Raw genomic sequence first — 27,471 nt, 5'->3', positions numbered from 1 at the left:
GTCCACAAGTGATAAAAATGTAACAAATATAATTTAATACTGTTTTTCTCTGCAGGTTGAAGGTTTGTAACTAATTTTGGTATCCCTTTTTAAAATTTTATGACTGTAGATTTAAAGAAATAAAATGGAGTTACAAGTCAAACCTCAGGAGTGGCCCATACGTAGCAAAAGGGGCTGTTTGTGGGATGACACAACACGAAGTTTCTGAAAGAAAAATCTCTTCTACACAGTCCCCAACTTATGGTGGTCCCCAACTTGTGGTTCAACTTTTACTTTATGATGGTGCAGAAGTGATAAGCATTCAGTATAAACCATACCTCAATTTTTGAATTTCAGTATTTTCCTGCGCTAGAGCCAGGTAGGCATGATAGTCCCATGATGTTGTACAGCAAGCTGCAGCTCCCAGTCAGCCATGCGATCATGAGGATAAGCAATACCACACTGCACTGTGTTGCCAGTGTTTTTTGGGTACTGTATGTTTTCACATCCCATAATGTTTACAAACACCCATCTGGCCCCAGCCGGTTTGGCTCTGGATAGAGGATCGGCCTGCAATCCAAAGGGCCGATTCCGGTCAAGGGCACATACCTTGGTTGTAGGCTCCTCCCCTAGTCAGTGCTTGCAGCAGGCAACCAATGTATAATATTTCTCTCATGGATGTTTCTCTGTCTTTCCCTCTCTTCCACTCTATAAAAATAAAACACCTATCTGTGTCTCATGCTTCTGGTGAAAAGCAGAGGAAAGCAATATTCTTAACATGAAACTTAATTGCCCAACTGTAGAATAAGTGTTCTGAACACATGTAAAGCAGGCAGGGCTAGGCTATGACATTCAGAGGGTTATATATATTAAACACATTTTCAACTTACCATATTTTCTACTGGGGCATTAGGATATAACCCCATTGTAAGTAAAGGAGCACCTTACTCTGGTTATCTTTAAACAGACAATAGAAAACCATCAAGGATCCCTTCACATACAAGTTTTAATAGTAGCTTTTCTAGAAAGAGTATTTTTAAGACACATACATACCACCACATCTATTTTCCAAGTGCTATTTGCTCCTGCCTCAAATGCAAGATGCTAAACCCTATCTTACCACTGTCCAAGATAACTACTCTTTATGATTGAATTACCTTAAACCTAGTATACCCACAGCTACACTAACACCAGACTCAACCAATAGTATCCACATAGCAGCTACACATCTTTCTTAAAATGAACATTATGACCATGTAACTTCTCTGCTGTAAAACTTGTCAGTGATCCCCAGTGCCATTAGATTAAAATCCTCACATTGTCTACAAGGGCCTGCAAATCAGTATCCCATCTATCTCCAATTTCATGTTAACCCTCTCCAATCTATGTATACTCCAACCATTCCAACGGCTCCTTAGTATGTGCTTAATAACTTCCTGCTGCAGAACCTGAGTGTGTTTTTCCCACCCTTTTCCCTGCCTTCTTTCCAATCATCTTAAATATTGCTTTCTCAAGAAGGCATGGCAAGCCCTGCTTATACCAGTGCTTCTTCCTTCTAACACTTTGCTCTCCAGGCCTTCTGCCCCAGCCCCATAAAGGCAGAGGCCCTGTGGATCTAGTTAACTACTGTACCCTTAGTACTTAACATAATGCTTAGCAGAAACAAAAGGTAACCAAGTTTGAACAAATGAACACACTATCAATTAGTTTTCTATACCTTCTCTCCAAGAAATTATTCAGAAATTTACATTAAACTGGTCAGCATAAGTAGCTGCCTTCTCCAACTGCCCTTTACCTTAAATGTTCAATAAAACAGTAATAATGAGTTTGAATTTGCATTTATAAATGTAAGTATTTGAAACTAACAGGTTCAGGGTAAGGATTAAATTATTTTTGAGAAAATTTTCATTTCTGTTTTGCTAAATTGGTTTTAAAGTTACTTATTAATAACTTCTTCTTTAAGTTTCTCTGCAAGCAATCTCCTCTTTAGTAATGTTTGCATCTCCTCTGCTGTCATTTCTGGTTTCTCTGTCATTTCCTTAAATAAGAAAAAGAAAAAGAAAAAAATTGGCTACAATATAAGATGGGTTCATTTGTTTAAAATTCCCAATATACTGCCTTGAACAAAGAGCATTTTTAGTGAAATTTTTTAAAAAGTCACACATGGATTAAGTTCCATAAATCTCTTCCTTACCAAAATTTCTTCTTGGGGAAGCCTCTTAAAGGTGGTGACTAGGATACTGATGCTGCTCTAGAGTAAAATATGTCAAAAGGCTCAGGTGAAATAGACTGCTGACCCTTACGCACTCAGAATAGGGCAAGTAAAGAAATAAGAAATGTATAATGAAACTGTTATCATATCTACCTCACAAAATCCTCATTACATAACCATCTTATACTCCTAGAAAAGACAGAAGGCGCTCCACTAGCAGGGAGGTTAATATAAATGGATCTACAAGCAACATTGATTAGTAAAGCTTTCTTCCACATATTCTGATTTTGAGAATTCCACCTCTAGATGTACTAGTTTTGACATAATAAGATCAGCCATACCTCTCCTTCCCCAGTAGCTTTTCCCTTCTGCTCTGCAGTTTGCACCTGCTTAGTCTTCATATCCTTTCTCATGGACATCAACTTATCTCTCTTCTGCTTGAGATAGTGCTCTCGTTGCCGCAGCTCTTCTGTTCCAAGTGTTGATAAATTCTGAACCAAAAAAAAATGAAGTATTTTAGATTCAAGTTCATATAGTAAATGACAAAGATACCTGACTGATTCAATTAGAAGTTTGAGTTCAAGATAACAAAAGTATATGACTGTTTACATTGCTTGTTCCTAGTACTTTGTCATTTTGTTCATAGTTCTTAAAAAGTTAATGTTCCTTACTGCTATTGGTCCTTCGGTGCTTGCAAATTCAAAGCCAGGAATCTTCAGGCCTTTTTGTGGGAATGAAGATGTTTCAGGCAACATTTCCAGTTTTCCTGCCAAAGGTTCCGCTGCTGAATTAGCAAAATGCGCTTTCGCTTCTGGCAGTAGATAGAGACCAAACAGATTACTATTGTATATTAAGTATTAGACTAGGTTCAGCAAAATGAGCTAGTATTAGTAACACTTTTTTTTCTCTCACACTCATTCAATCAACATGCATTGATTCAGTGCCTAATACTGTAGTAAGAACAATAAACATGGTCTCTGTCCTCAAAGACCAATTCTTACAAACAATGACATTTTAATACCAAATTTCTGCTGTTTGGTACTTCAGCTACAAAAAGATAAATTTCTCATCTAAAAATCAGAACTCCACTATAATGTAATACAAGATTGCCACATAAGCCAAATAAACAGTACTAGAATCCCAAACTTTTGCTTGTGGGTAAAAACAGTAAGTGAACCTATACTTTCAGAAACGTTAATGTAAAGCTATAATTTTTTGTAGTGGAAGAGTAAATACCAATAATATTAATAAATTTTGTTTGTAATACATATTAAAGATAGTATCTATAAACCTATCAACACATTAAGAAAATGTAAAGATTTTAAGAGAGACAATATGGCAGTGGAATAGATGGATGTGCCCCAAGCCTTGTCCCGGATCAATAGAATGAGCAACTAAAGCGAACAACATCCACCCTGAAATGGCGTAGTAGACACAGCTGGTGAGACAATTCGGAGCTCAGAAGGGCAGAGGACGCCTGGAGAATGGTAAAATTGGGGATCTGGGCTGGAGAGAACTGGAAGAGCCCAGAGGGTCAGAGGGAAACTGCACAGGGAAATACCAAACCCATATTAGCTATACTAATAAAAGGGTAATAAGCTAATTAGGCTGGGAGACCTTCCGGATGTCCTTTACGGACGAAGCCATGGTGACAGGGCCAAGGCAGAGGCAGTTAAGAGTGATCAGGCCAGGAGGGGAGGGCAATTGGGGGCAATCAGGCCAGCAAGGGGGGGCCATTTGGGGACGAGCAGGCCAGCAGACGGGATCAGGCCTAAACCAGCAGTCGGACATCCCCCAAAGGGTCCCATATTGGAAAGGGAGCAGGTCAGACTGAAGGACACCCCCCCACACATGAATTTCATGCACCAGGCCACTAATCTCAATTATAAAAGTTCTTCTAAACTAAAGTGTAAAAGAACACAAGATTTAAAGTCAGACCAAGCAGGTTTAACCACAGCTTAAGCATTTAATAGTTTAGTGATTTTGGACAAGTCACCCAATTTCCTTAAATTTCCTGTTAACAAAAAAGAAGGCAATATCATATCTATCTGACAGAGTTATGTTTTTATTTTTTAATTGAGAAAAGGATGTTTCTTTAAAAACACAGAAATCCATAATAAAATGAACTGAATTCATGATCATTACTCAATTTCTATTTTAGAATTACTTGTTTTCATATAAAGGAAATCAGAGCATATTGAAAATGGATTTCTACATATTCAACAATTTCATCTGCTAACATTTCCCATACAGATTCTCAGTGATTTTGCTTTCAACAATAGTTTCTGACTAAACATCTGGATAAATTAGCTACCTCTTATTTTTAAGATGTGCTTTAATTCACTTGGGAAATAATATTAGCATTCCAAGTTTAACTTCTTACTTTCCACATAATTGTGATCAAGGGTGAGAATACCAAATGTTATGTGAATACATTTTAGATGCTACAGCTGTGATACCAAGGGCTCGTGGCAGGATTGCTGCTCTGGGTTCCAGGCTTCACTTAGAAATTTGGGAACTGAACTATTTCTGTCAGCTGGTATTTCCTATCAGCAATCTCTTTAGCTAAATTTACAAAGAACTTTAAATACCAATGGCCATTCAATATTCCATCCAGGGTTTAGAAAGTTAAGAATGTCAAAGAAAGTTGTACACTCTTTACAATGTTCGTGTATTGATATTATTAGAGAAAGTTTAGTGACACATCAAGCTTACCTAAGGGTGAGTGTGCATCATGTTCACCATCCCCTTGGGAATTACTCATTTTTGTGGTTTCATCAGCATTTGCCGTGGGTTCTTCTGTTTTAGCCTCTGATAACTTCAGGAATTCATTACACAATTAAAAAAAATTATTAATCTTTACTACTTAATTACTTTTAAAATCCAAAGACAATAGTTTTTTTTTAAAAAAAGAATTACTGTTCTGTTTTTCCAAAGTTTTTAAGATGTATCCAGTAATTTATATATCCTCCATTTTTTAAAAAAATGTTTTTATTTATTTCAGAGAGAGGAAGAGATAGAAACATCAATGATGTTTCAAAACTGAAGAAATCAAGGAATGGGGAAGTAAAATATTTTTCTTAATCTTCTTTTATTCATAAAATTAAGGGAAATTTTTAAAAGGAATCCCCCAAAATATAAATGGTATTACAGTGTTTTGGAGTTAATAATGTAGTCTTTCTTGGAAATATAAAGGTAGGTTGTTGGATTAATTATAAACTTATAAAGTTAAATACAAATGCTTAGAATTGCCAAGATAATATGAATACTTTTAGGAATTGTGTAGTTCCATGTAAGCTTAAATTTTAACAACAAAAACTAGATTAACAATAATGAAATACTTCTATTATATTAATATATTCTGTAGGCACCTGCTTTTTTCTCTTTCTTTCTTCCTCCTGGTCATATTCTTCTTTTGACTTTCTGAAATATATAAAATAAGGTAGAAAAGTAAATTTTCTTTTTTGGTCAAAGAAAAAATATTCAACAAGCAACATGTTAACCTAAGCTTATACTATGTGCAAGAAATTTTGAAAACAAAAATGAAAATTATTAGGCTTTGCTTACATCAACTGAGAGATATACATAGGCTATTACAGCACACAGTAATATAAAATACAGGCACGCCCATTTCTTCTGGAAATGCCAATGTCCCCTTGATAAACAAAGATTAAAATGTTGAAAACTCTAAACCCAAATTTGAATTGAAAATCCCATTAATATAGACTTTGACCTCTCTCTTTAGTTATAGCCCTCTTGATAAAATCCACTGCTCCCCTCCTTCTACTTTTCCCAGTTATTGCAAAGCTTTCCTAATGCCATTTCGCCCAAGCCTTACCAGCTTTCATAAATGCGGAGGCAGTCTGACTTAGGAGAATAGCCATCACCTCTCTTACGTGTTCATAAATAATCTCTAATACTTACACAGTATTACACACCCCTCAAAAACCCTTAGAAAATAACATTTAAAAATACAATGTTGATCAGTTTTCAGACGGCCAATCAACCAACAGGGGCAACCAGGATAAGACAAAACTTTACCAGTCTTCTAACCCTAACACCAAATATCCTTACCTCTTCAACACTGTAAACTCAAAGCATTCTGTGTTATCTCAGGCTCCCATTGCCCCTGCAGTGGAATGTAGGATCTGGCAGGAAAAGGCTGGGTTCACTCACACATCTGCCTCCCCCCCGCAACCACTCCAATTCCCTGATATTAAGCAGTGAGTCCTAGAGCTCCTTACCATCAACCAGCCTCTCCGTCCTTCTGCTTTAGAGTTGGGGACAAGGTGAGTAGGTGGGGGGTACAACAGGATTCTAGAAGATCTGTGGTTACAGCCCTTAAATCTCTACAGGTGACACAGTGGATGCAGACTTTTGCTATATATTTCTCACAGATTTAAAAAGTGGGTGCTAAAATTGCCCCTCCAAAGTTTCTATGGGGTCAGGGACAACAGGCCCCGTTAGTGGATTGCACGCTCCGTGTCAGGCATTTGGCTGAGAATCATGTAACCGGGGCAAGGAAGAGAGGGGAAAGACAGTCATCTGGATAGGCACCTCCCACTATCCTCTTCCCCTTGCAAATTACCTGCCACTCATTCAGCTATTTGGTCTCTGGAGTCTGGATGTCCAGCCTCCTACTGTGAGACACATGGCTTGAGCCACCTCTGCTACTGAGATCCAAAAGCCATGGAGTTTCCTGGTCAGCTCAGGCCACTACTCCCCTTTCCAGGCATGGATCTACTGCATCTTGTTCCAATTTCGCTTCCTATTCCCACCATGGAAGTAGAAGGCACTCCCATTTGTATTGACCTGGTATGAATCATCTGAAAATAATTTTTTCTGTCCATTAAGAAATGTACTATACATAGTTATAAACAAAATAAAATGACAAGTCATTTTCATGGTCTTCAGTAGTAAATTTAGATATTTTACTAGTGCATAATATTTTGGGGGTGAAAAGCATATATACAAGTCATATTACAAAATTCTAGTGATTCATTCAAAAAATAATTAAAGAAGGATACCTAAGAACTTCCCTCAGGATTTTCATCTCTTCCTGTTCAAGATCACTGACCACATCAGAACCATCTGTTAAGCAGTCAGGTAATACACCTGTTCAAAACCAGACCACATGGAAGAATATCAACTCAACTGAAAACATTTATTTCTCACTCTCCTAGTTCATCAAGAAGTGCAAATAATTTATTAATATCTGTCACTTTTAAGAAGATTCTAAACTATTATCTTTTTAACCATGGTTTTTGTTTTGTTTTGTTTTGTTTTTTTTACTTTTTCTCCTTTCAGGGAATCAGCAGTTCCCAACACCATCGTCACAAAAAAAAAAAAATCACACCACACAATATTACCTAGAAATGTCTCTTATTTGTATTGCTTATTAAAAGTAGCAACTATTACATATGGTAGTAAAAATTAATTTAAGCTATTTTCTTACATAATCACAACTAGTAGAGGGTATAGCACTGAACTCAGTAGGTTCCTACTAATGAAAGTATGCTCTCAAAAGTATCCCTTAAAAGGGGAAAGAGTTTACAAGATAAAATATAAAATACTTTGTTAATTAAAACAGCATGTTAATACTCTTCCTTCATATTACAACAAATACTACTGAAAGGGGCCCTGCTTACTACATGCAAAAAAGCCTGGTGCTAAGCATTAGGGGGAATATAAAGATGGATAAAACAATCTCTGTCCTTGAAGCTTCTATGCAAATATTGGGCTAATAACTATAAACCAGGGCAATACCAACTGCAGCCCAAGGCAAATAATAATTTATAGCAAGTAATTATAAGTATTAATTTAATTTACTTCATTACCTATATTTTCTTAATAAGCAAGTAGACTGGTAATAAGTGTTCTGTCCACATTTATAATTACATTCTCATAATATTAGCAGCATGTTTCAAATTATTACCTTCTATTTTTCTGTCCACATATGACAATGGGCCTTTGGATCTAATCTAAATTAAAGTAGCTTTATTATTTTAATCCCCTTGTTGTTTAAATGTATTTTTAATTCAACTTTTTATTTTGAGATAATTAACAGTTTCACACACAGTTGCAAGAAATACGGTAATACAAAGTGATGCTATGTACTCTTTACCCAGTTTCTCCCAATGGTAACATCTTGCAAAACTACAGTACAGTATCACAATCAAAAAACCGACATCTATATAACCCATTAAACTTAAATGCAGTTTTGCTAAGACAAAAGATATACAATTAGTATTCTCCTAATACACTTTGTAAGGAAAATGAAAAGAACAAAGGAAAGAATAATGTAGCAGTATGCAATTCTTCAAAACCATCAAAATAATGCTCTGATTTGCATTTTCCCAAAATTCTTTGATAAAATACAACAAAGAATCCAGAGAGCTTTTGGATTTTTCTCATCACAAATACAATTTTCAAATGGTCTACAGATTTGAGTAAAATCAACATTACTCTAAGGTCCTCAGCTGTGGATCTAGTTACTAAAATTGTGCAGCACACCAAAAAATATATATTTTTTGCTGATCTGACAAAAAAATAGGTATATTACTGATTCATTCACATGGATGGCTATTGTTCTGTTGGCTGTTGTCATATTTTTATTTGTCAACCTAAGAGAAAAGAGGTCAGTGCCCCTGACTGAACAGTCAGTATTGTGTGTGTTTTAAATTCTTGCAGCACAGCAGTTGAAAATCACTGTTCTAAGGGACTGAGTCTCTACTCAGAGGAGACAAATGAGAGGAGAATCCACAAGGGCCCTCAACATTTTATTGTTTTCCCTGCAACACGAGAAACTCTATTGTTGCATGCCCCAGGCCCTTAGAAGCAAACAGTATTGCTGACCTATAGCTCTCGTACCTTTAAGAAACAATCAAAGAAAAGGTGCTGCTGTCAAACCATTAAAAAGTACATAGACATGGTAAAGAATATCAGTAGTAGTCTATTGAGCAAAGGAACATATAGGTTATTAAGGTCAGGTTTTGCCCTACAACAGTAGTTCTCAGTGTGGTCCCAAAACCAAGAGCTTTACCATCATCTGGGAACTTGTTAAAAATGCAGTTTTAGGCCCTACTCCACACTTACTGAATCAGAAACTAAGGGACATATGTATTTCCACAAGCCCCCTCAACTGCTTCCAATGCTTTAATCACACAAGCAACTGGATCAGGGTTAGGGATTGAGCCTGCAACCGAGGTATGCACCCTTGACCGGAATTGAACCTGGACCCCTTCAGTCCTCCGTCCAACATTCTATCCACTGAGCCCAACCAGCTCCGGATGGAAACTAGTTTCTACTTTGGTTTCCTAAGGTCCTAACAATGATAAGCCAGAGGAAGGGTAGTCACATTCTCTCAACTGTAACTACAACTGTGATCACTCAAAAATACTGAATTTCATAACTCTTTGGCTGGACAGAAAAATCAAGCTCTCTGAAACCTAAATCACTCTTCCATCAAATTCTGGTCTGCATTTGAAATGTCAAACACCCACTGATCAGGAAGTTTACACTCTTGAATCTCTTAAGCCAGCCACAGACTTTCAAACTTGGAATAAATATAAATATAAAGGCAGCTACATTTAAGACCAGGTTAGAATCAGCATAGTCAAAATTGCAAAAAACAAAAGTGCATTTAGCACTTCGATTTCTAAATTCAACATTTTACCATTTCTCTCTTGAATTATTCGAATGGCTTGCAGCTGCATTTCAATGTTTTTCTGGACCATCATTGCTTTAAAGATAGTAAAATCTTCTGCAGCCAACACGGGTTGCAAAATTGCCTGTGGAAAGAAATCTATAAGTTAAATTCACGTTTTAAAACTACATGCATTTATTGCACTTCTTAGACAATGCATTTTCATCAAAATTGAGGCAAGACCTACCAACACAAAGATTATAACTCACTAAGGCTCAGATGATGTTAGCATTTTTTAGTAATAAAATATTTTTTTAATTTTTTAAATATATTTTATTGATTTTTTACAGAGAGGAAAGGAGAGAGATAGAGAGCTAGAAACGTGGATGAGAGAGAAACATCAACCAGCTGCCTCTTGCACACCCCCCACCGGGGATGCGCCCACAACCAAGGTACATGCCCTTGACCAGAATCAAACCCTTTCAGTCCACAGGCCGACGCTCTACCACTGGGCCAAACCGGTTTCGGCTAGTAATTAAATATTTTTAATTAAAATATGTATGTTGTTTTTTTACACATAAAAAGAGGATCTGAATTTGTTTTTCCTGCCTAAATAATCTATTTGGTTATATTCTATCACTTGAAATGTACTGTTTAATGATAAATCATTGACTACAATATGATCCCTTAATTAATAAAAATACCCAATTAAATAAAACTAAATGTCAAAAAATGGAGTCTGAAAAGTAAGTGTAATATGTTATTAGTAATGTGAGAATGTAATTGTAATTGTCCTATACGTAGAAAGTTTCATGGAAGAGGCAGAATTAGAAATTAAGATGGAAAATCCTTTTCTGGCTAAAACTGAAGTATAACAAATTAGAAGAAAATAAATAAAGGTGTCTACCCCTCTATACCCAAACTAATATTTCCTTAATTACAGAAAACGACTGTTATATCGAAGAGCAAACCAATTCCCAAGCTAACCAATAAGAAGTAGGATAAAATTTGAAATGTGTAAAAACCCAAAAGAAAACACTCAGATGTGATCCATCTTACTAAAATCTTACTTCAAGTTTTACATGATATTGTGGAAAAGCTAATCACACAAAATCGTGGACAGGCAATGAAGGGTGTGCTATTATTGTTCACAGGTAGGCGGCAGCAATGTCAAAGACACCTTAACAAAAGCACCATCAGAGAGCTCTTAAGCAAAGAGGAAGGAGCCCTTCCCACAACAACCAGCTCACATCCTAGACACCCCTGATATAGCAAAATAAAGTGCAAATGTAGCTCTCTGTGACAATTATAGGGTCATCTATAGGAAAAATGTATCTTTTCCCTTAAATTCAATAACACTATTCAAAAGGCCCAGGGCAGAAATGGCAAATAAGCTTCATCTGTTTTGACTGAAAGTTGCAGCCCAGAGCACAGTAATTGTGGGCAGCCTCTGATAGATAGATCAGTGATGTCCACCAGGGCCTCTTTATGGCCTTATGGCACTACATAACTTCGTTCTGGGCTTTCCAGACTTCTTATTAGTAATATCAAATACGTTAAACGCATCACTAACAAACACTTGCAGGGCACCACTATTGATGGCAATGTGTCAACTAGAGCTTCTAGCAAGTCAGTTTGAGTTGAACTTAAAAGCATTACGCATGGCTTCTGAAAGTGTGTTTTAAGAATACAGAAAGGAGGGGTTAATTAAATATTCCTAAACCCTGCACTAGACATAATGAATCTAAATTTCCGACGGATGGGTACCCATGTATCTCCCCATATAATTCTTAAAATATTAAAGTCTGAGAGCTACACTGGTGAAAAAAATTAGGCCTTGACATCAAAAGCCTCTGCTATCAGCTCAATTTTAGGTAAACTTAAAACTGCTCTAAAAAAGTATATTAATTTTTTTAAAGCCTTACACAAAATATTGTTAATTACCCTGTGTAGTATTTTTAGGAAATGAAAGTTACACCACATATGTAATCTTTTCAATGGTCCAAGTTATTGAGGGGGAAGCATAATTTTCCTCAAATTACTAGTATTACAAATGTCTAATAAAAGAGTAATATGCAAATTAACCATCACTCTGCTACAAACAAGCCATGCCCACCAGCCAATCAGAGTGAATATGCAAATTAACCCCAACCAAGATGGCTGCTGCCACAAAGAGCAGAAGGGAGGCTTGGGTTTCCCTGGCAATGGAGGAAGCAAAGTTTCTGCAGCCCTGGCTGACTCAGGCTTTCACTATGGGCTATAAAGTTTCAATTATAGAAAATACATAAATGCCATCAGAAATGGCTGCTGCCACTGTGCGAGCAGGAGGCTTGGCTCTGGTCCAGGCTATGAAGTTTCAATTGTAGAAGGTAAATAAATTCCAGATACCAGGGCCTCTGCTTAGGTCACCAGGGGGTAGGCTGGCCTGCAAACCACCACAGGCCCCTCGCCCAGACTGCCCCAGGCCCCAAGGGAGCCCCACCCTGATCTGGGACACCCTTCAGGGCAACCAGCAGGCCCCCATGCACCAGGCCTCTATCCTATCTAATAAAAGAGTAATATGCAGATTGACCATCACTCCAACGCACAAAATGGCTGCCCCCATGTGGACACAAGATGGCCAGCAGGGGAAGGTGGTTGAGAGGAACCAGGCCTCCAAGGAAGGGCAGTTGAGAGGGACAAGGCCTAGAAGGAAGGGCAGTTGGAGGCAAACAGGCTGGCAGGGGAGCAGTTAGGCATCAATCAGGCTGGCATGGGAGTGGTTAGGGGTGATGAGGATGGCAGGCAAAAGCAGTAAGGGGCAATCAGGATGGCAGGCAGGTAAGCAGTTGGGAGCCAACAGTCCTGGATTGTGAGAGAGATGTCCCAGATTGGAGAGGGTGCAGACTGGGCTGAGAGATACCCCCCGACCCCAGTGCACGAATTTTGTGCACCAGGCCTCTAGTATTAATAATATAATATAGTATCAATGTCTTTCTTATAAATGTTAAGATAATCAACTAAACAAAAACAAAATCAAAAAATAGTTTGCCTCTTGCCATATAGAAATCTCTGGTTTTGGCAATACATTGATAACAATGATGAACTCGATTCTCACAAAAAAAAAATCAAAAGCAATGAAGGAAGTCACTGTTGCCTATTTCAATTAAAAATAGCACATAATTAGTAATATTACTGAAGACAAGTGAAATAATATCTCTCTACTTATTATATTGTCATAATTTTCTCAACTATTTAGAAAGATATCCTAAGTCATAAGCATTTTTAAAAAAATATATTTTATTGATTTTTTACACAGAGAGAGAGAGAGATAGAAAGTTAGAAACATCGATGAGAGAGAGACATCGATCAGCTGCCTCTTGCACATCCCCTACTGGGGATGTGCCCACAACTAAGGTACATGCCCTTGACCGGAATCGAACCTGGAACCTTTCAGTCCACAGACCGACGCTCTATCCACTGAGCCAAACCAGTTTCAGCAGTCATAAGCATTTTTAAAGAAACCACACATATATAACAGAAAATCATGCTCTTAAAAAGTCTTTTTCTTTTTCTTTTTTTTAACAAGAGTTCTTCATTTAATAAATGTCATTATACCCCTTACCACTCCCACTGACTTTAATACACAGAGTATTCCAGGACCAGTGGTTTAGGTCTGATAACCAAATCAGGTAAAAAGAATCTTTCAAGTTTGCTTTAGCAATACAATGGTAACTGGCAACTGATTTAAAAAACAAAATCAAACTAAGCAAACCAAAACAAATAAAAATTACCTCCTAAAATTATCCAGGGCAAGCAACTGGTTTCTTGAACTCATTCTTAAGCACCCTATTGACATAATGGAATTACCTTCTTATCTTACGTATGAAGATTATACGATTGCTCTGGCTGAGTAGCTCAGTTGATTAGAGCATCCTCCCTATACATGAAGGCTGCAGGTTCACTATCAGATCAGGACAAGAATCAAACAATGACTGCACAAATAGAACCATAAATCAATGTTTCTCTTTCTCTCTTAATAAATAAATAAAAAACTTTAAATAAAATTAATTTTTAAAAAATAAATAATTTTAAAAGATTATATAATTGCTGCAAAGCAATATGAAACATACTTTGAGTTGTTTTTCTGATAATGGTGACAGACTTAGCTAATTCCATCAGTTTGATATTCAGTATCTGGTGCTAAGAGTTTGTGCAAAAAGAGAATAAAGCTAACTAGTCCACATGGGGATTGAACCCATGACCCTGGCCTGATTAACACAGTGCTAATCAACCACCAAAATAGCCACAGATAATTAAGAGGCACTTCCATATATACCACCTTATACATGTCAAGTATTGTGCTAAATGCTTTATGAATGCTACCTCTGAAATTGCACAAAAATCTTTCAAAGAAGATACTACCCATATTTTATGGATATGGAAATTTATAATCAAATTGGATAAGAAAGGAAAACTAAAACAATTTTTGACTGAGGTTTTAGAGCTAATGAATGAAAAATGTATGACTCAAATCAAGTTCTGTCTGTGTCAAAGGCTTGAGTCCTTGTACCAATCAAATCCAGATAAATCAAAAGGTGTTGTATAAAAGAACAAATGAGAAAGATGTGTTACTTTTTATCTGAAAGAAATATTTTAAAATTCTGAATACCTTCATTCAAATAATTTAAATTTATCCTGATAACAAAAACAAAAGATGGATATGTCTAATATTACTGTGAACATCTTTATTCAGGAAATATTCTGGAAAAACAAGGAAAATAAAAACAAATACCAAAGTCTTAAAAATAAATTTAAATGCTGCTTAATAACTTTCAAATTCTTCCTATTTCACTAAAAAGGAGAAAAAAATAGTGTCTATTATTATTCCTTAATCTAAAACTATCGTGTATATACAACAAAAGCTACTGGTGCCCTGAGTGGTTTGCTCAGTGGATAGAGCGTCAGTCTGTGGATTGAAGGGTCCCGGGTTCGATTCCAGTCAAGGGCATGTACCTTGTTTGCGGGCATATCCCCAATGGGGGGTGTGCAGGAGGCAGCTGATCGATGGTTTCTCTCTCAACGATGTTTCTGGCTTTCTATCTCTCTCCCTTCCTCTCTCTACAAAATCAATAAAATATATTTAAAAAATAATAAAATAAAAATAAAAATAAAGATTTTCTATCTCTAAAATCAGAGGTGATCATTCAATGAGCAAAGTTGTGCAAAAGAAAACTGAAGCAGGAAGTGCTTAACAGTAGTTAAGGCAAGCACTTCTAAGCCACAATAAAGAGATAATTTAAGTTAGCAATAATTTATTAAGAACTATCTATTAGGAATTAAGTTCTCATCCTGTGATAGATGCTGGGAATGCAAAGAGATTTAAAACAGCTCAAAGGACTTACAATCTAGTAAAGCCAATAGAGTTGTAAGAAACTATAAATAAAGGCAGAATACCAAAAAATTATAAATGCCCAGTGAGGCACAATAAGTGTTAGTCAGACTAGAAGGAACAGGAAACTTGCCTTAAGAAGAAAATTTAAGCCGGGCCCTGATGATGAGGATTTTCTGGGTAAGGAAAGGATGGTGGGGTGGGGAGGTAGGAGCCAAATATTCCAGAGTAAAGAAATAGCATAAGCAAAGTGACTTATGAGAGCAAGTGGCCTAAAATGACTGTAGTACATAATATATTGGAGAACTATAGCAGAAGAAGGCTAAAAATATAATTTGGGGTCACATCATAGAGAATCCTAATTAATACCTCACTAAGGAATTATCATTTGGTAGATTCTGGGAAGCTAAAGCAACTCTTTCAGAAGGCTATTTAGTAATAGTTACATATCCCTATCCTCAGCCTCTGAGCCTGGGCTGGTATCCTGATTCAACTACCTACTTAGCTGTGTACTTTGCACTAGTCGTTTAATGTATTTGTGCATTTGTTTTCTCAGTTCTAAATGGAAGCAAAATATTTCTTAAGGAATATCAGGAAAATTAAATGAGATAATACATATCAAGTGCCTAAAACAAGCAACTAACATGAGCCCTCAATAAATATTAGTTATAAATTCACACTGCAGAACTAATCCTATATAATAAGAGAGGAATATGATAATTATCCGTTACACCATGAGGCATAAGGCATAACGACCGACCGTGTAATAACCAGATCACGGATCTGCAGGAGGGTGGGACAGCAAACTACAAGGGACCACCAAAGAGCTACAGGAGGGGGCAGGGCATCACGCTATGAGGGGAGAGGGGGGATGGAGACGGGGGTAGTTACAGGAGGGCGGGGCAGTGGACAGAGCACTACAGGAGGGCAGCAGAGAGCTACTGGCACACAGATTCCTGTGCAGGGCTACAAGTAAGATAATAAAAGTAGTTCCAAAAGAAGGAAGCCTCAGGAACTGTGTTCTATGAATTTGCTAGATTAAAAAAGAGTAATTACAAAACTATCAGTGATCTATTATATTCTAAATTCAGAAAGTTCTTTTTTAATTGCATCAGTTCATTAATGCCTCAAATTACCACTTCTCAAGGTATTTATAAAAAAGAACTCATATGTGATAACTTACTACAATGTCAAGAATAATCTTTGACAATCAAACATAGCAAATTTAAGCGAAACCCTTTTTTGGGTCATTTTTGTCAAAACCATATGTTACGGAATAACATGAAAGCAAAAACCTGTGATGTCCGGGTCTTTGCAAGAGGAGAAGTGCATGCTTCTTGAAATTGATCTTCATTAATTCCAATTTCTTTGAGATAACCTTCTAACAGCTTTTCAACCTAAAAAAGAGAAAGTTTAACTTTTATAATTTATATAGAAAAATTCAAAATGACAGTTTTCATGTTAAGTATGAGTTTAAAGGAGTGTAAACAAATGTTTGTTTGCAATTATTAATCTACATAAAATTATACTACATGAGAGTAGCAATGTTTTTCATTGGAAAAACAAACAACAAAAAATTAAAAATTTCCACAAAGTATCTAATGAAATTTCATTTCTTCTTCTGAAAATAACTGAAGTCAAGATTGTGAAGTTTGATGAGATGCAACTCTTCTACTACCCAGGGGAGTCATTTTTAAAAATCACAAGACAATTTACTAAATTAATAACACTTCCCAGGATGCATCAGCAAAAGAATAGTAAAATTTAAAGATTAGATGCAAGATTCCTTAACATAGTCATCTTAACCTATTCCTTAGATTACAGAGTAGAAGAGATATGAAGTCATAAGAATGAGATGCTGAAAGAACCCTTGGAGCCTGATGCAACTAGTAGTACTATTAGGATAGATTGAATTTTTTGAAGAATTTTGATGGACAAATCCTTTTTTTTTTTTTTAAGTTTATTTATTTATTTATTTATTTTTGTCAGTATTTATTTTTGTCAATCCTCACCTGAGGATATTTTTCCGTTGATTTTTAGGGTGAGTGGAAAGGAGGGGGAAGAGACAGAGAGAAAAATATCTATGTGAGAGAGACACATTGACTGGTTGCCTCTAAGATATGTGCCTTGGAGAAGCATTGAACCCAAGACCCTGTGGTTCTTGAGCCAACACTCTATCCACTGAGCCAAACCAGCCAGGGCACCATTTTTAATTTAGAAGAGCTAAAATTAATATTATTTGAATTACCTTTAAAAATCAGTAAAAAAAATAAAATTAAAAAAAAAAAAAAAAAATATATATATATATATATATAAAAGTACTTACTAGTTCTTTGTATTCCTGATGAATCTCTGTATAGGTCAATTTGCTTTCTTCTTCATCATCAAAAACTAAATTGAATAAAATATTGAATAAAAATAAATGATACCATTAATGCTACTCTAAAAGTCTACTCCTATATCTTACAAACAGATACTTGTATATGCACTTAGAAGTATACACTTGTACACACACTAGAGACCTGGTACATGAAATTTGTGCACTGAGGGAGATGGGAGGGGGTCCCTCAGCCTGGGACCCCTCGCTCCTTACCACCCGCCTGCTCACTGCTTCTTACAGCTCGGTTTGCTGCTCCTCAGAGCTGCCACGGAGGCAGGAGAGGCTCCCAGCACCGCAGCTGTGCTTGCCAGCCGTGAGCCCAGCTTCTGGCTGAGTGGCGCTCCTCCTGTGGGAGCCTGCTGCCCACCAGGGAGCAGCTCCTGCATGGAGCGTCTGCCTCCTGGTGGTCAGTGTGCATCACAGGGACCAGCCATTCTAGTCGTTCCATCATAAAGGTCACTTAGGCTTCTGTCATATAGACTAGAGGCCCAATGTATGAAATTCGGGCAAGGCCAGGGGCCTCTGCTGCCTCTGCCTCAGTCCCCACCTGCTGTGGCTTTGTCCAGAAGCAAGGATATCCAGTCTATTTAACATGTTATGCTTTTATTATTATAGATACCATACAGGGATGGGCAAAAGTAGTTTTACAGTTGTGAGTATGCGAAACAGAGTTTATTACTATATTATTTATTATTGTATTATTTTCTATATGAACTGTAAACGTAAATTTGTTTGCCCACCCCTGTATGTATCTGTCAGTCCTAGATCTTTTTACCTTTGCCTGGCCTCCTTGGTCCCCACTTCTTTGTCATTATATATACACTAGAAGCATAGTGCACAAAATTAGTGCACGGGTAAAGTCCCTAGGCCTGGCTGGCAATCAGGGCCAATCAGGTTCCCCGCCTCTCCACCTCCCCACCTCCTCCTTCCCTAGCTCCCTCAGTACCCTTCCATCGCCACTGGTCACCCACCAAGGTACCCACCACCCCCTCGTGTTCAGCACATGTCATAGCAAGCAATTGAACTTCTAGTCTTCTGGTCAAACTCCCACAGGGACACTTTGCATATTAGCCTTTTATATATATAGATAGTGTTAATTGTAAACAAGTTATTTTTCTTACTTAAAATCTAACTCATATGGAAGACAAACACTAATTTGTTACTTTTCTTTCTTTTTAAAAAAAATATATTTTATTGATTTTTTACAGAGAGGAAGAGAGAGGGATAGTTAGAAACATCGATGAGAGAGAATCATCGATCAGCTGCCTTTTGCACATCCCCTACTGATGATGTGCCCACAACCAAGGTACGTGCCCTTGACCAGAATCGTACCTGGGATCTTTCAGTCCGCAGGCCAATGCTCTATCCACTGAGCCAAACCAGTTTTGGCTAATCTGCTACTTTTCAATCAATAATATAAAGCAACAATTTCTTTATAAATTTTTAATGGAATATTATTATTAACAATTTTTAAACAATAATTCCTTTCACAATAAGCTCCATATTTTATAGTGCTGAACCTTTGTTGATTAAAATTTTACTGAAAAGTTACTAGGCCATTTTTGTTATATGTAAGTCAATAATGAAGTAAAATAAAACCAAAACAAATTGTTTAACTGAATGATCATATGTGTAAAACAATGTAGATTAGAAAGATATATTTTCTCTCAAAAAGCTAACAATCTAATTAGTGAACCAGGGCAAATTCAAGAATTGTAAACAATAAACTTTTTTACACACACACCCATCTTTCAAAAATACAAAACCAACTTCTGTAATTTTTTATTTAAGACTCTTTGCCTAGGGAATTAAGTACAAAATCCTTAAAAGGCCAAACTCCTCCAAGATTGGATCCCAAGCTTCATCTCCCATCACTCTAACACCCAATCTTTGCCCTCTTAACACAATTACTTGGAATACCACCAAATACAGTGCTTTGAATCTAATGCCTTTCCTCAAGCCAATCCTAGATCTTTTTGTCTTTACCTGGCTTCCCTGATCCCAACTTCTTCAAGTCATTATAAGTGGCACACACTTCATGACCTGTTATCCTGCTCTTAGGCTGGTTAGATGCCTTCCTCTGAACCCTAATAATATAGCATCATGTCCCTACCTTTATTATAACACCTGTCATTTTGTATTTAAATACCATTTACTTGCCTTTTTCCCCACTTAAGAATAATTGTGTCTTATTCATCTTTCTATTCCCAGCTTCTGGCCCAAAGACACTCAATAAATGTTTGTCGAAACAACCGGAATCACAGTTGGGTATTCATCTGTGCGGCAGGTTTTTTGGTTCCTAATGGGGGTGACCCAGGGAATGTTATGCCACGTTTATGTACCTCATTGGCTATGGTGGAGGTGGAGGTGAAGATGGAAGTGGAAGGGGGGGGGGCCTAATTTCTAACCAATGAGGTACATAAACGTGGCATAACATTCCCTGTGAAGGAAGGTCACCCCCAGGTTCTGATCAGTTCCCTCGAGTTCTGCGTTCAGTCCTTGGAGACAAATGGGAGCCCATTAGGAACCAAAAAACCTGCGGCACAGATGAATGCCCAACTGTGATTCAGGTTGCTTCGCTGGGCAAGACTTTGATGGGAGTAACTCATGCATCATTTGAACTTCCATCACTACCACCCCTTTTTGGTACAGCCCATTGTCAGAGCTCCATAAAGGGAATACAGGCCACCAGGATCACCGGTTCTGAGCCTGCAGTATTCACATGCCCCTCTTTGGGGTCAACTGTTGGGAACAGACGCAACTCAGAGGCAAACTGACGCCTCCCCCCACCTCCCAAGCCTCTGGGGAGGTTGTTGAAGAAGGCCCCCCCACCCCCCCCCCCCCACCCCCCCCCCCCCCCCACACACACACACACACACACACGGTGCACCTGCCCATACCCAGACCAGAAACGTGCAGGCTTCGGGGGGAAGAGACCAAACCTGGGATTTAAAGTCTAATGTGTGTTCTTCGGGCGCGACGGGAGGAGAGTCTGGGTCCCACTGTCAGGTCTGTCCGAGAAAACACTGGCGTAGTGACAGCTACGTCTTCCTACCAACCCGGCTCTACCCCCGGCGGGTCGGGTGAGGAGCCCGGGGAGGTGGAGAGGATCCGTGGGGACCACCTCCCCGCCGACCCCCGGCGCGAAAGCGGCGAGAACGGATGGCCCGCTCGGGCTCTCGTGCTTTACCTTCACATTTCTGCTCCACAAAATCCAAGATGGGGATGGACCAGTCCGGGCCTCGCAGGAATCCCGCGATGCTCTCCACCACCCACTCGACCTCGTCCTCCTCTTCCGCAGCCATGCCGCCGGGCGGAGCGCCGCGGGACCTCAGGCCAAACCCCCGGAGCCAGCGAAGGCCCTCCGACCGACCGCAGGGAGCTGAGGGCGAGTGGGTGAAGGCCAGCACCCCCAGCGGCCCCAGCGCCTGGATGACAGCGACTGGCTAGTTAACGTAAAATGGTCGCTATGGCAACGCCGGCGCTCCCCCGCAGCCGTCCGGAAGTGAAGCGGGCTTCGCAGGGAGGTGGGGGGGGAGCATTGGCGTTTCCCATTGGCTAGAAAAGAACAGAGGCGGATCAAGAGATAGCCTTCCGCCCATTGGCCCGGAGTTGCTAGGACGGCGAGTAGACGTGCGCTCATTGGCTGGAGGCCCTAGCGGGACTCTGCACGTTCCCTCTTCCGAAAAGGGCGTGGGAGCCAAGGCTTGGAAATGGGCGAGTGAGGGTTTGCAGGCCCAGAAGCATTACTAATTAAAGGGTTGTTTACCAGTAAGACTTGCTGATGGGCTCTGCAGTCTTCGCCTCTTGTAGCTCCAAGCGGGTCTTGAACCTTTCATGCATAGGTAGAAAAAAAAAAAAAAAAAGCAGAAAACTAAAATTAGGAGCTTTTCAGGGGCAAAATCAAAGTTATTCATTTAAGTAGGTGTTTACGCAACCAATAACATCAAATCAACTATTAGATGGGTGTCCATGGTCAAGATGCTTGGAGTCTCAGAGTGTCTTCAAACATATATTTATATAAAAAGAGACATAATGTATATACAGTTATGGAACTTTTAAAAATTTTAATATATGGTCATAATTTCATATAAAATCTTTTCTTTACAGCTGCATAGTATTCTATAACCTACCTTTCAATCCATTTTTATTTCCCTTGTGTATACACAGTATCTTACATGGATGCATAAATGTGATCATTAGTGTGCTCTTTTTTTTCTCCCTCCCTGATGTGGGTGTACTGTGCCATTTTTCTCTTCTACAAATTGCTGAAATAAAAATCTTTGTTTCTTTAGAACTTGGTTTTAATGACTATTCTAATGGGTAGATTCCAGGAGAATTGCTAAATGAAAATGTATAAACTTTGATTTGACCAATTCACAATTGCTAGATGAAATGCAATTTTTTAAACTTATAAATAATTTTGTAATGAATGAACACACTTGCACATATATTTTTAACCCATCTAATTTCCCTTTGAATCAATTCATTCTCGAAGGGAGAGGTAAAATTACTGAACCCTTTTTTTTTTTTTAATCCTCAGCCAAGGATATATTTATTAATTTAAGAGAGAGAGAGTGAGATTGGAGAAATATCAATGTGTTGCCACACACACCTCACGTGCCTGGAGGGGGATCAAACCGCAATCTTTTTTATATATACTAAACAACACTCCAGCGACAACTCTCCAACTGTTCTAGGCAGCAAAAGGGCACCAGGTGTCTGACTTACCATCAGACCAAACCTGGGTTCAGCAACCTTGGTACTACTAGGGGGTATGTTAGGAAAAAAATTCAGAGCCAAGACCTAAACTATAAGAGAACATTTATTTGGTAAATCACAGAGGTAGAAGTAATTCCTAGAAGAAATGGGCTTAGGAAACTATAATAGTTATAGAGGTAAAGGAAGGGCCCTTGGAGCTTGGGAGTGAGGAAGCTGATGGTAATGTGCCTGGGGCAGGGAGGACAAGGGGGAAGGGATGGGGAAAGGCATGGTGTGCTCCCCAGGAGCACTGCGTCTTCTGTCCTAAGGGTTTTCAGGGTGAAGATTTTAAAGGAGGTCCCAGGAGAAGATCTCAATAGAATATTCAACAGTTTTCCAGGTGTGTCCTTTCAGAGTTGTGGTCTCCACTGATTGACTGGTCAGCACAGGGCAGGAGTCACTATTCAGTGCAGCTGGTTCTGAGGTCAGCCAGGTGTAGATTGTCTGATTTTGCTGTTTTTCTGGGCCTGGACCTGAAAAACAGCTCGAGGCCCAGATGTTATCTCTAGGGAGGAAAGGTGAGGGGGTCCAAACTTCCAGGCCAGGGACATGCTAGGGGAGAGAAAATCACCCTGGGAGAGAAGTCCCCCGTACAATTGTCCTTTGCTAGGTACCTGGGCTTTCCACCTTGTTAACCTCCTGTACCTGGCCCATGGTTCATGTTTTGCTCATGTCTGTCTAACTGCCTACCACACAACCAACGGAGTCACCCGGCCACGGCTGAATCTATTTTTTAAAATATTTTTTACTGATTTTTTGAGAGAGAAGAAGGGAGAGAGATAGAAGCAACCACAGGCTGCCTCCTGCATACCTCCTACTAAAGATGGAGCTCAAAACCATGGCATGTGCCCTGACCCGAAATCAAACCAGCAATCTCTTGGTGCATGGGTCTACATTCAACCACAGAACTATACTGGCTGGGCTGAACCCATTTTTAAAATCGTTTTAATGTGTTTTTGCCAATCTATTAGGTTAAAAATGATGCATAATTTTAATTTGCATGTTTTAAATTTGAAATTGAGATCTAGTTCATGATGATTAGACTTTGTGTTTCTTCCTGTGTTATCTTTTCATCATTTATTTGATCATTTCTTACTGGGATGTTCTTTTTTGTTAACCTTACTGATTTGTAAGAGCTTATTATACATTATTATAAGGATTTTAGCCCATTGCCACATGTGACAATGACATGTTTGTCATTTGTCTTTTAGTTCATTATGTCTTTCGCCATATAGAAGTTTTATATTTCCCATGCCTACTTTAAATGGGAGGTAATATCTTAATTATTTTCCTTAGTGGATAGCCATACTCCAAAAACCATTTGCTTGAAATCATTGGTGTGTTAACGTGTTGTAATTTTCCTATGACTGAGAAGAGGTAAAAGGAAAGAGGGACCTCAGGGTAAAATATTGTGATGTCAGAGTTGGATTACCCTGGTGTGTTGCTCTGTTTTTCTGTTTCCTAAATGAGCCTAAAATAGAAATTCCACTTTGTTCTGAGAGTCTCCTCTTTTCATAAAGAAGTTGCTTATATGCTTCCTAATGAGCCTGGAGACTATTGGAAACAAAGTGCTATTCAACTGGGTTGGCATTACGTGGCATGGGAGACCTTATCTGCAGTCTCTTCAAAGTGCTTCCCAATTCCACTCGATGTATATGACAACTGGGATGCACAGGTGCTCCTTTTGTTTATTTTCTCACCCTTGTTCCTGAATGTGAACAACGTGGGTTCCCTCGGGCCTGTAAATACTCTCCTTTATTTCAAAACATCTCATTATTTCAACTGAAGGCTTTTCTTTTTATTCACTACCTAGGATTCTTATAACCAGGGTGCTTATACAGGTTTAATACAATACACTCAATATGCTCACCATGAAATAAACAAAAATTCAGAAGAGCCGAAGCCGGTTTGGCTCAGTGGTAGAGCGTCGGTCTGCGGATTGAAAAGTCCCAGGTTCGATTCCGGTCAAGGGCATGTACTTTGGTTGAGGGCACGTACCTTCGTTGCGGACACGTACCTTTGTTGCGGACACATCCCCGGTAGGGGGTGTGCAAGAGGCAGCTGGTCGATGTTTCTCTCTCATCGACATTTCTAGCTCTCTATCTCTCTTCCTTCCTCTCTGTAAAAAATCAATAAAATATATATTTAAAAAAAATTTCAGAAGAACAGTGCATACATTCTTAGGACAAGGCACGTCAGACACTGGGTTAAGGGTAAGAAGATGAGATGGGCGGTGAGTGGGTGTTGTATATTTTACCATAGGACACTCTGCTCCATCAGGTAGTGTTTCCACGCATTTTGAGGTAATGCGGGCATAGTCATTTCTTGAAAAATCATGACATATCATTTTGGCAATGTTATTGCTTTTTATCTACTACATAGCAAAAAATTTTCATATTGAAGATATGTGTTGTAGCAGAGGACTAAAATCGATAACATATAGACACAGAGACAGAAATAAACATATATCTTTACACACACACACACACATCTGTGCTTTTACCATAGAATTGATAGATTTAATTGGAGAACACATATAAAAAAAACTTGAGGCCATGTGTGGTAGTTAATAAATACTCAATGCATATTAGCTATTATTATCATAGGTAATTTAGGTGGGTTGTTTTTTTGTTTTTACCAACTTGCAGCATGGATATAAGAAACCATTCTCTTTGTTTTCCCTCTCTTCTTTCATTGGCAAGTTGTTTGTATTCTTTACTGCAGTCCTCCTTACGTCTCCTGTTTCTCCCCATCTCCTGTATGAGAACTGAGCCTCTGCCATACAAACAGGTTAAAAAGCTCAGTCTTAATGAGAGGAGTGCATTCCTGCAGGTTGTTCAGCTACTATATGAGTAACAATTACTTCCATTTCTGTAGTACTTTATAATTTACAAAGGGATTTATATCTTTTTAACTCAGTACAACCTTGAGAGCTAAGTGAAGATGTTTTTAAGATGGTTTTCCATCTGATAAATGGTATACTGTTTTTGCTAAGACCACTGCAACCAAGTACCATAAACTGGCTAGCTTAAGCACCAAAATATTATTTTCTCTCCGTTCTGGAGACTGAGTAGTCTGAGATCAAGGTGTCAGCAGGATTGGTTTCTTCTAAGGCCCCTCTCCTTGTCGTTCAGATGCCACCTTGTTGTGCCCATAAGATCTTCCATCTTTACCCATCCACGTTCAAATACTTTTTCAGAAGCATATCCGTCAAAGGAGATCAGAATATGATACCCTCAAATATGCCACTTTGGCATATCCATTGTTTTGAGCTGAAGGCAACTGAGGAACAGCAGGCGCAGGAAGAGCTCTCAGCTACCTGCGTGAAAGCAGGGCATAAATCTCCTATGAAAAAAGCACAGTCCCTATTCCAGGAAGAGAGGATAGGAGAGCACTCCTGTCTCTGGAGAAGAGGAGTCAATGCTGAGGTGAGTCTGCATGAGCAGACCTTCCTAAAGTAATCTTATCTTCCATTAGAAAATATCTTAACCTACCCCCAGGTATTTTCTACTCACTCTTGTAGTTTAGCAGCTCTAGAAGCCCAGATCCCCTTTCCTTTGCTACTCACTTTTCCACAATTTATCACCCTTTATTAAAATAGCATGTAAGCCCCTAAACCTGTCTGCTCTTTGACTTTTTCACTTCTTTTTTGTGAAGCCCATACACATAAAACTTTAAATATTAATAAAATGACTAACTTGTCTTCTGTCAGTTTGATTCACAGGTCCCGGTGAATTCAAGGCCTCAGTTAAACCTAAGAGGATAGAGGAAATTTTTTTTCCCTTCCCTACATAATCATATTGGATTAAAGTCCCCAGGAAAGGCTTCCTTTTAACTGAATTATCCTATTAAAAGCCCTGCCTCCAAATACAGTCAGATCTTAGGTACTATGATCTTAGTTCTTTGGCATATTAATTTGGAGGGGGAACACAATTCAGCACATAACACGTGGGAAAACTACTGCGACTGTATGGGGTCAAATTTCTTACCCAGGGTCATGCTGGAAACAAATCAGTTTAACTAAAAGAGAGATGTTGACAGGAAGCCTGGTCAACAACCTTAAATTGCTCTAACCACTCACCCTTTAGTTGAGACATTGTTAGTGAAGCAGCCTCCACCTTGTTTGTCCCCTGTACGTTTCCGTTATTTCCTGCCTAAGATGTTTTCTCCAAAGCCTCAATAAAAGGGATGGGGGGAGGGGGAAGGGATGGCAGGGCCAGAGCAGTGAGTAGTTCTCCCACTAGAGTTGGACTACCGCCTGGCCCCCCATATCGCCAAGTTGAATTTCTTCAAGTCTCTTCATTTGTGTGCGGCCCTTCTCCAGAACCCAAACCCTGAATTGGAACTCTTTCCACTCAGGACATGTTAAGAGATTCCTATAGGGTCAGAGACAAAATAGGGCTTGCACTTCCCTATATTTGAGACTTAAGCAATAAGATAACTTCCCATTTTTGCTTTATATTATATCACAGAAAATTTTCCATTTCAAATGAAGTCATTTCTACATGATCCTTTTTATTTATTTTTTTAATTAAAAAATATCGAACGCTTCACAAATTTGCATGTCATCCTTGAGCAGGGGCCATGCTACTCTTTTCTGTATAGTTCCAATTTCAGTGTCTGTGCTGCCAAAGCAAGCACTACTTGAGCCTTTTTAATGTTACCTAGTACCTTAGCTCAGGCTGCTATATCAGCACACTATAGACTGGTGGCTTATAAACAACAGAAGTTTATTTCCACAGTTCTGGAGGCTGGGAAACTGAAGACCAAGGAGTCAGCAGATTGAAGGAAGTGCCTGGTGAGAGCCTGCTTCCTGGTTCACAGATGGCGTCTCTCTGTGTCTTCAGAGGCAGGAAGGGTAGGGGAGCTCTCCAGGGTCCCTTTTAAAAGGGCAATTATCCCGCCGAAACCGGTTTGGCTCAGTGGATAGAGCATCAGCCTGCGAACTGAGAGGTCCTGGGTTCTATTCCGGTCAAGGGCATGTACCTTGGTTTCGGGTACATCCCCAGTAGAGGGTGTGCAAGAGGCAGCTGATTGATGATTCTCTCTCATCAATGTTTCTGACTCTCTATCACTCTCTCGTCCTCTCTGTAAAAAGTCAATAAAGTATATATTAAAAAAAA

At 38.8% G+C, this 27,471-nt stretch overlaps 1 protein-coding gene and 1 non-coding gene across 2 annotated transcripts; both read right to left on the bottom strand.

The window, feature by feature from the left end:
* Positions 1–1,848: 1,848 nt before the first annotated feature.
* On the bottom strand, positions 1,849–21,100 carry CFAP36 (cilia and flagella associated protein 36). The gene is made up of 10 exons (XM_036435368.2): positions 20,778–21,100; positions 17,534–17,598; positions 16,503–16,604; positions 9,867–9,981; positions 7,219–7,306; positions 5,563–5,614; positions 4,907–5,009; positions 2,863–3,002; positions 2,533–2,682; positions 1,849–2,017 (listed from the first exon to the last, which is right to left on the bottom strand). The coding sequence occupies exons 1-10, from the start codon at positions 20,890–20,892 to the stop codon at positions 1,916–1,918; spliced, it is 1,032 nt and encodes a 343-aa protein (XP_036291261.1). The 5' UTR covers positions 20,893–21,100; the 3' UTR covers positions 1,849–1,915.
* Positions 21,101–26,882: 5,782 nt separating this feature from the next.
* LOC118717894 lies at positions 26,883–26,989 on the bottom strand. The gene has a single exon (XR_004987642.1). It is a non-coding gene; the product is annotated as a U6 spliceosomal RNA (small nuclear RNA).
* Between the last annotated feature and the right edge of the window lie 482 nt (positions 26,990–27,471).

Source organism: Pipistrellus kuhlii, unplaced genomic scaffold (genome assembly GCF_014108245.1).
Source record: "Pipistrellus kuhlii isolate mPipKuh1 unplaced genomic scaffold, mPipKuh1.p scaffold_m20_p_13, whole genome shotgun sequence".
Taxonomy (NCBI): domain Eukaryota; kingdom Metazoa; phylum Chordata; class Mammalia; order Chiroptera; family Vespertilionidae; genus Pipistrellus; species Pipistrellus kuhlii.
This window is presented reverse-complemented; position numbering and strand designations above follow the sequence as displayed.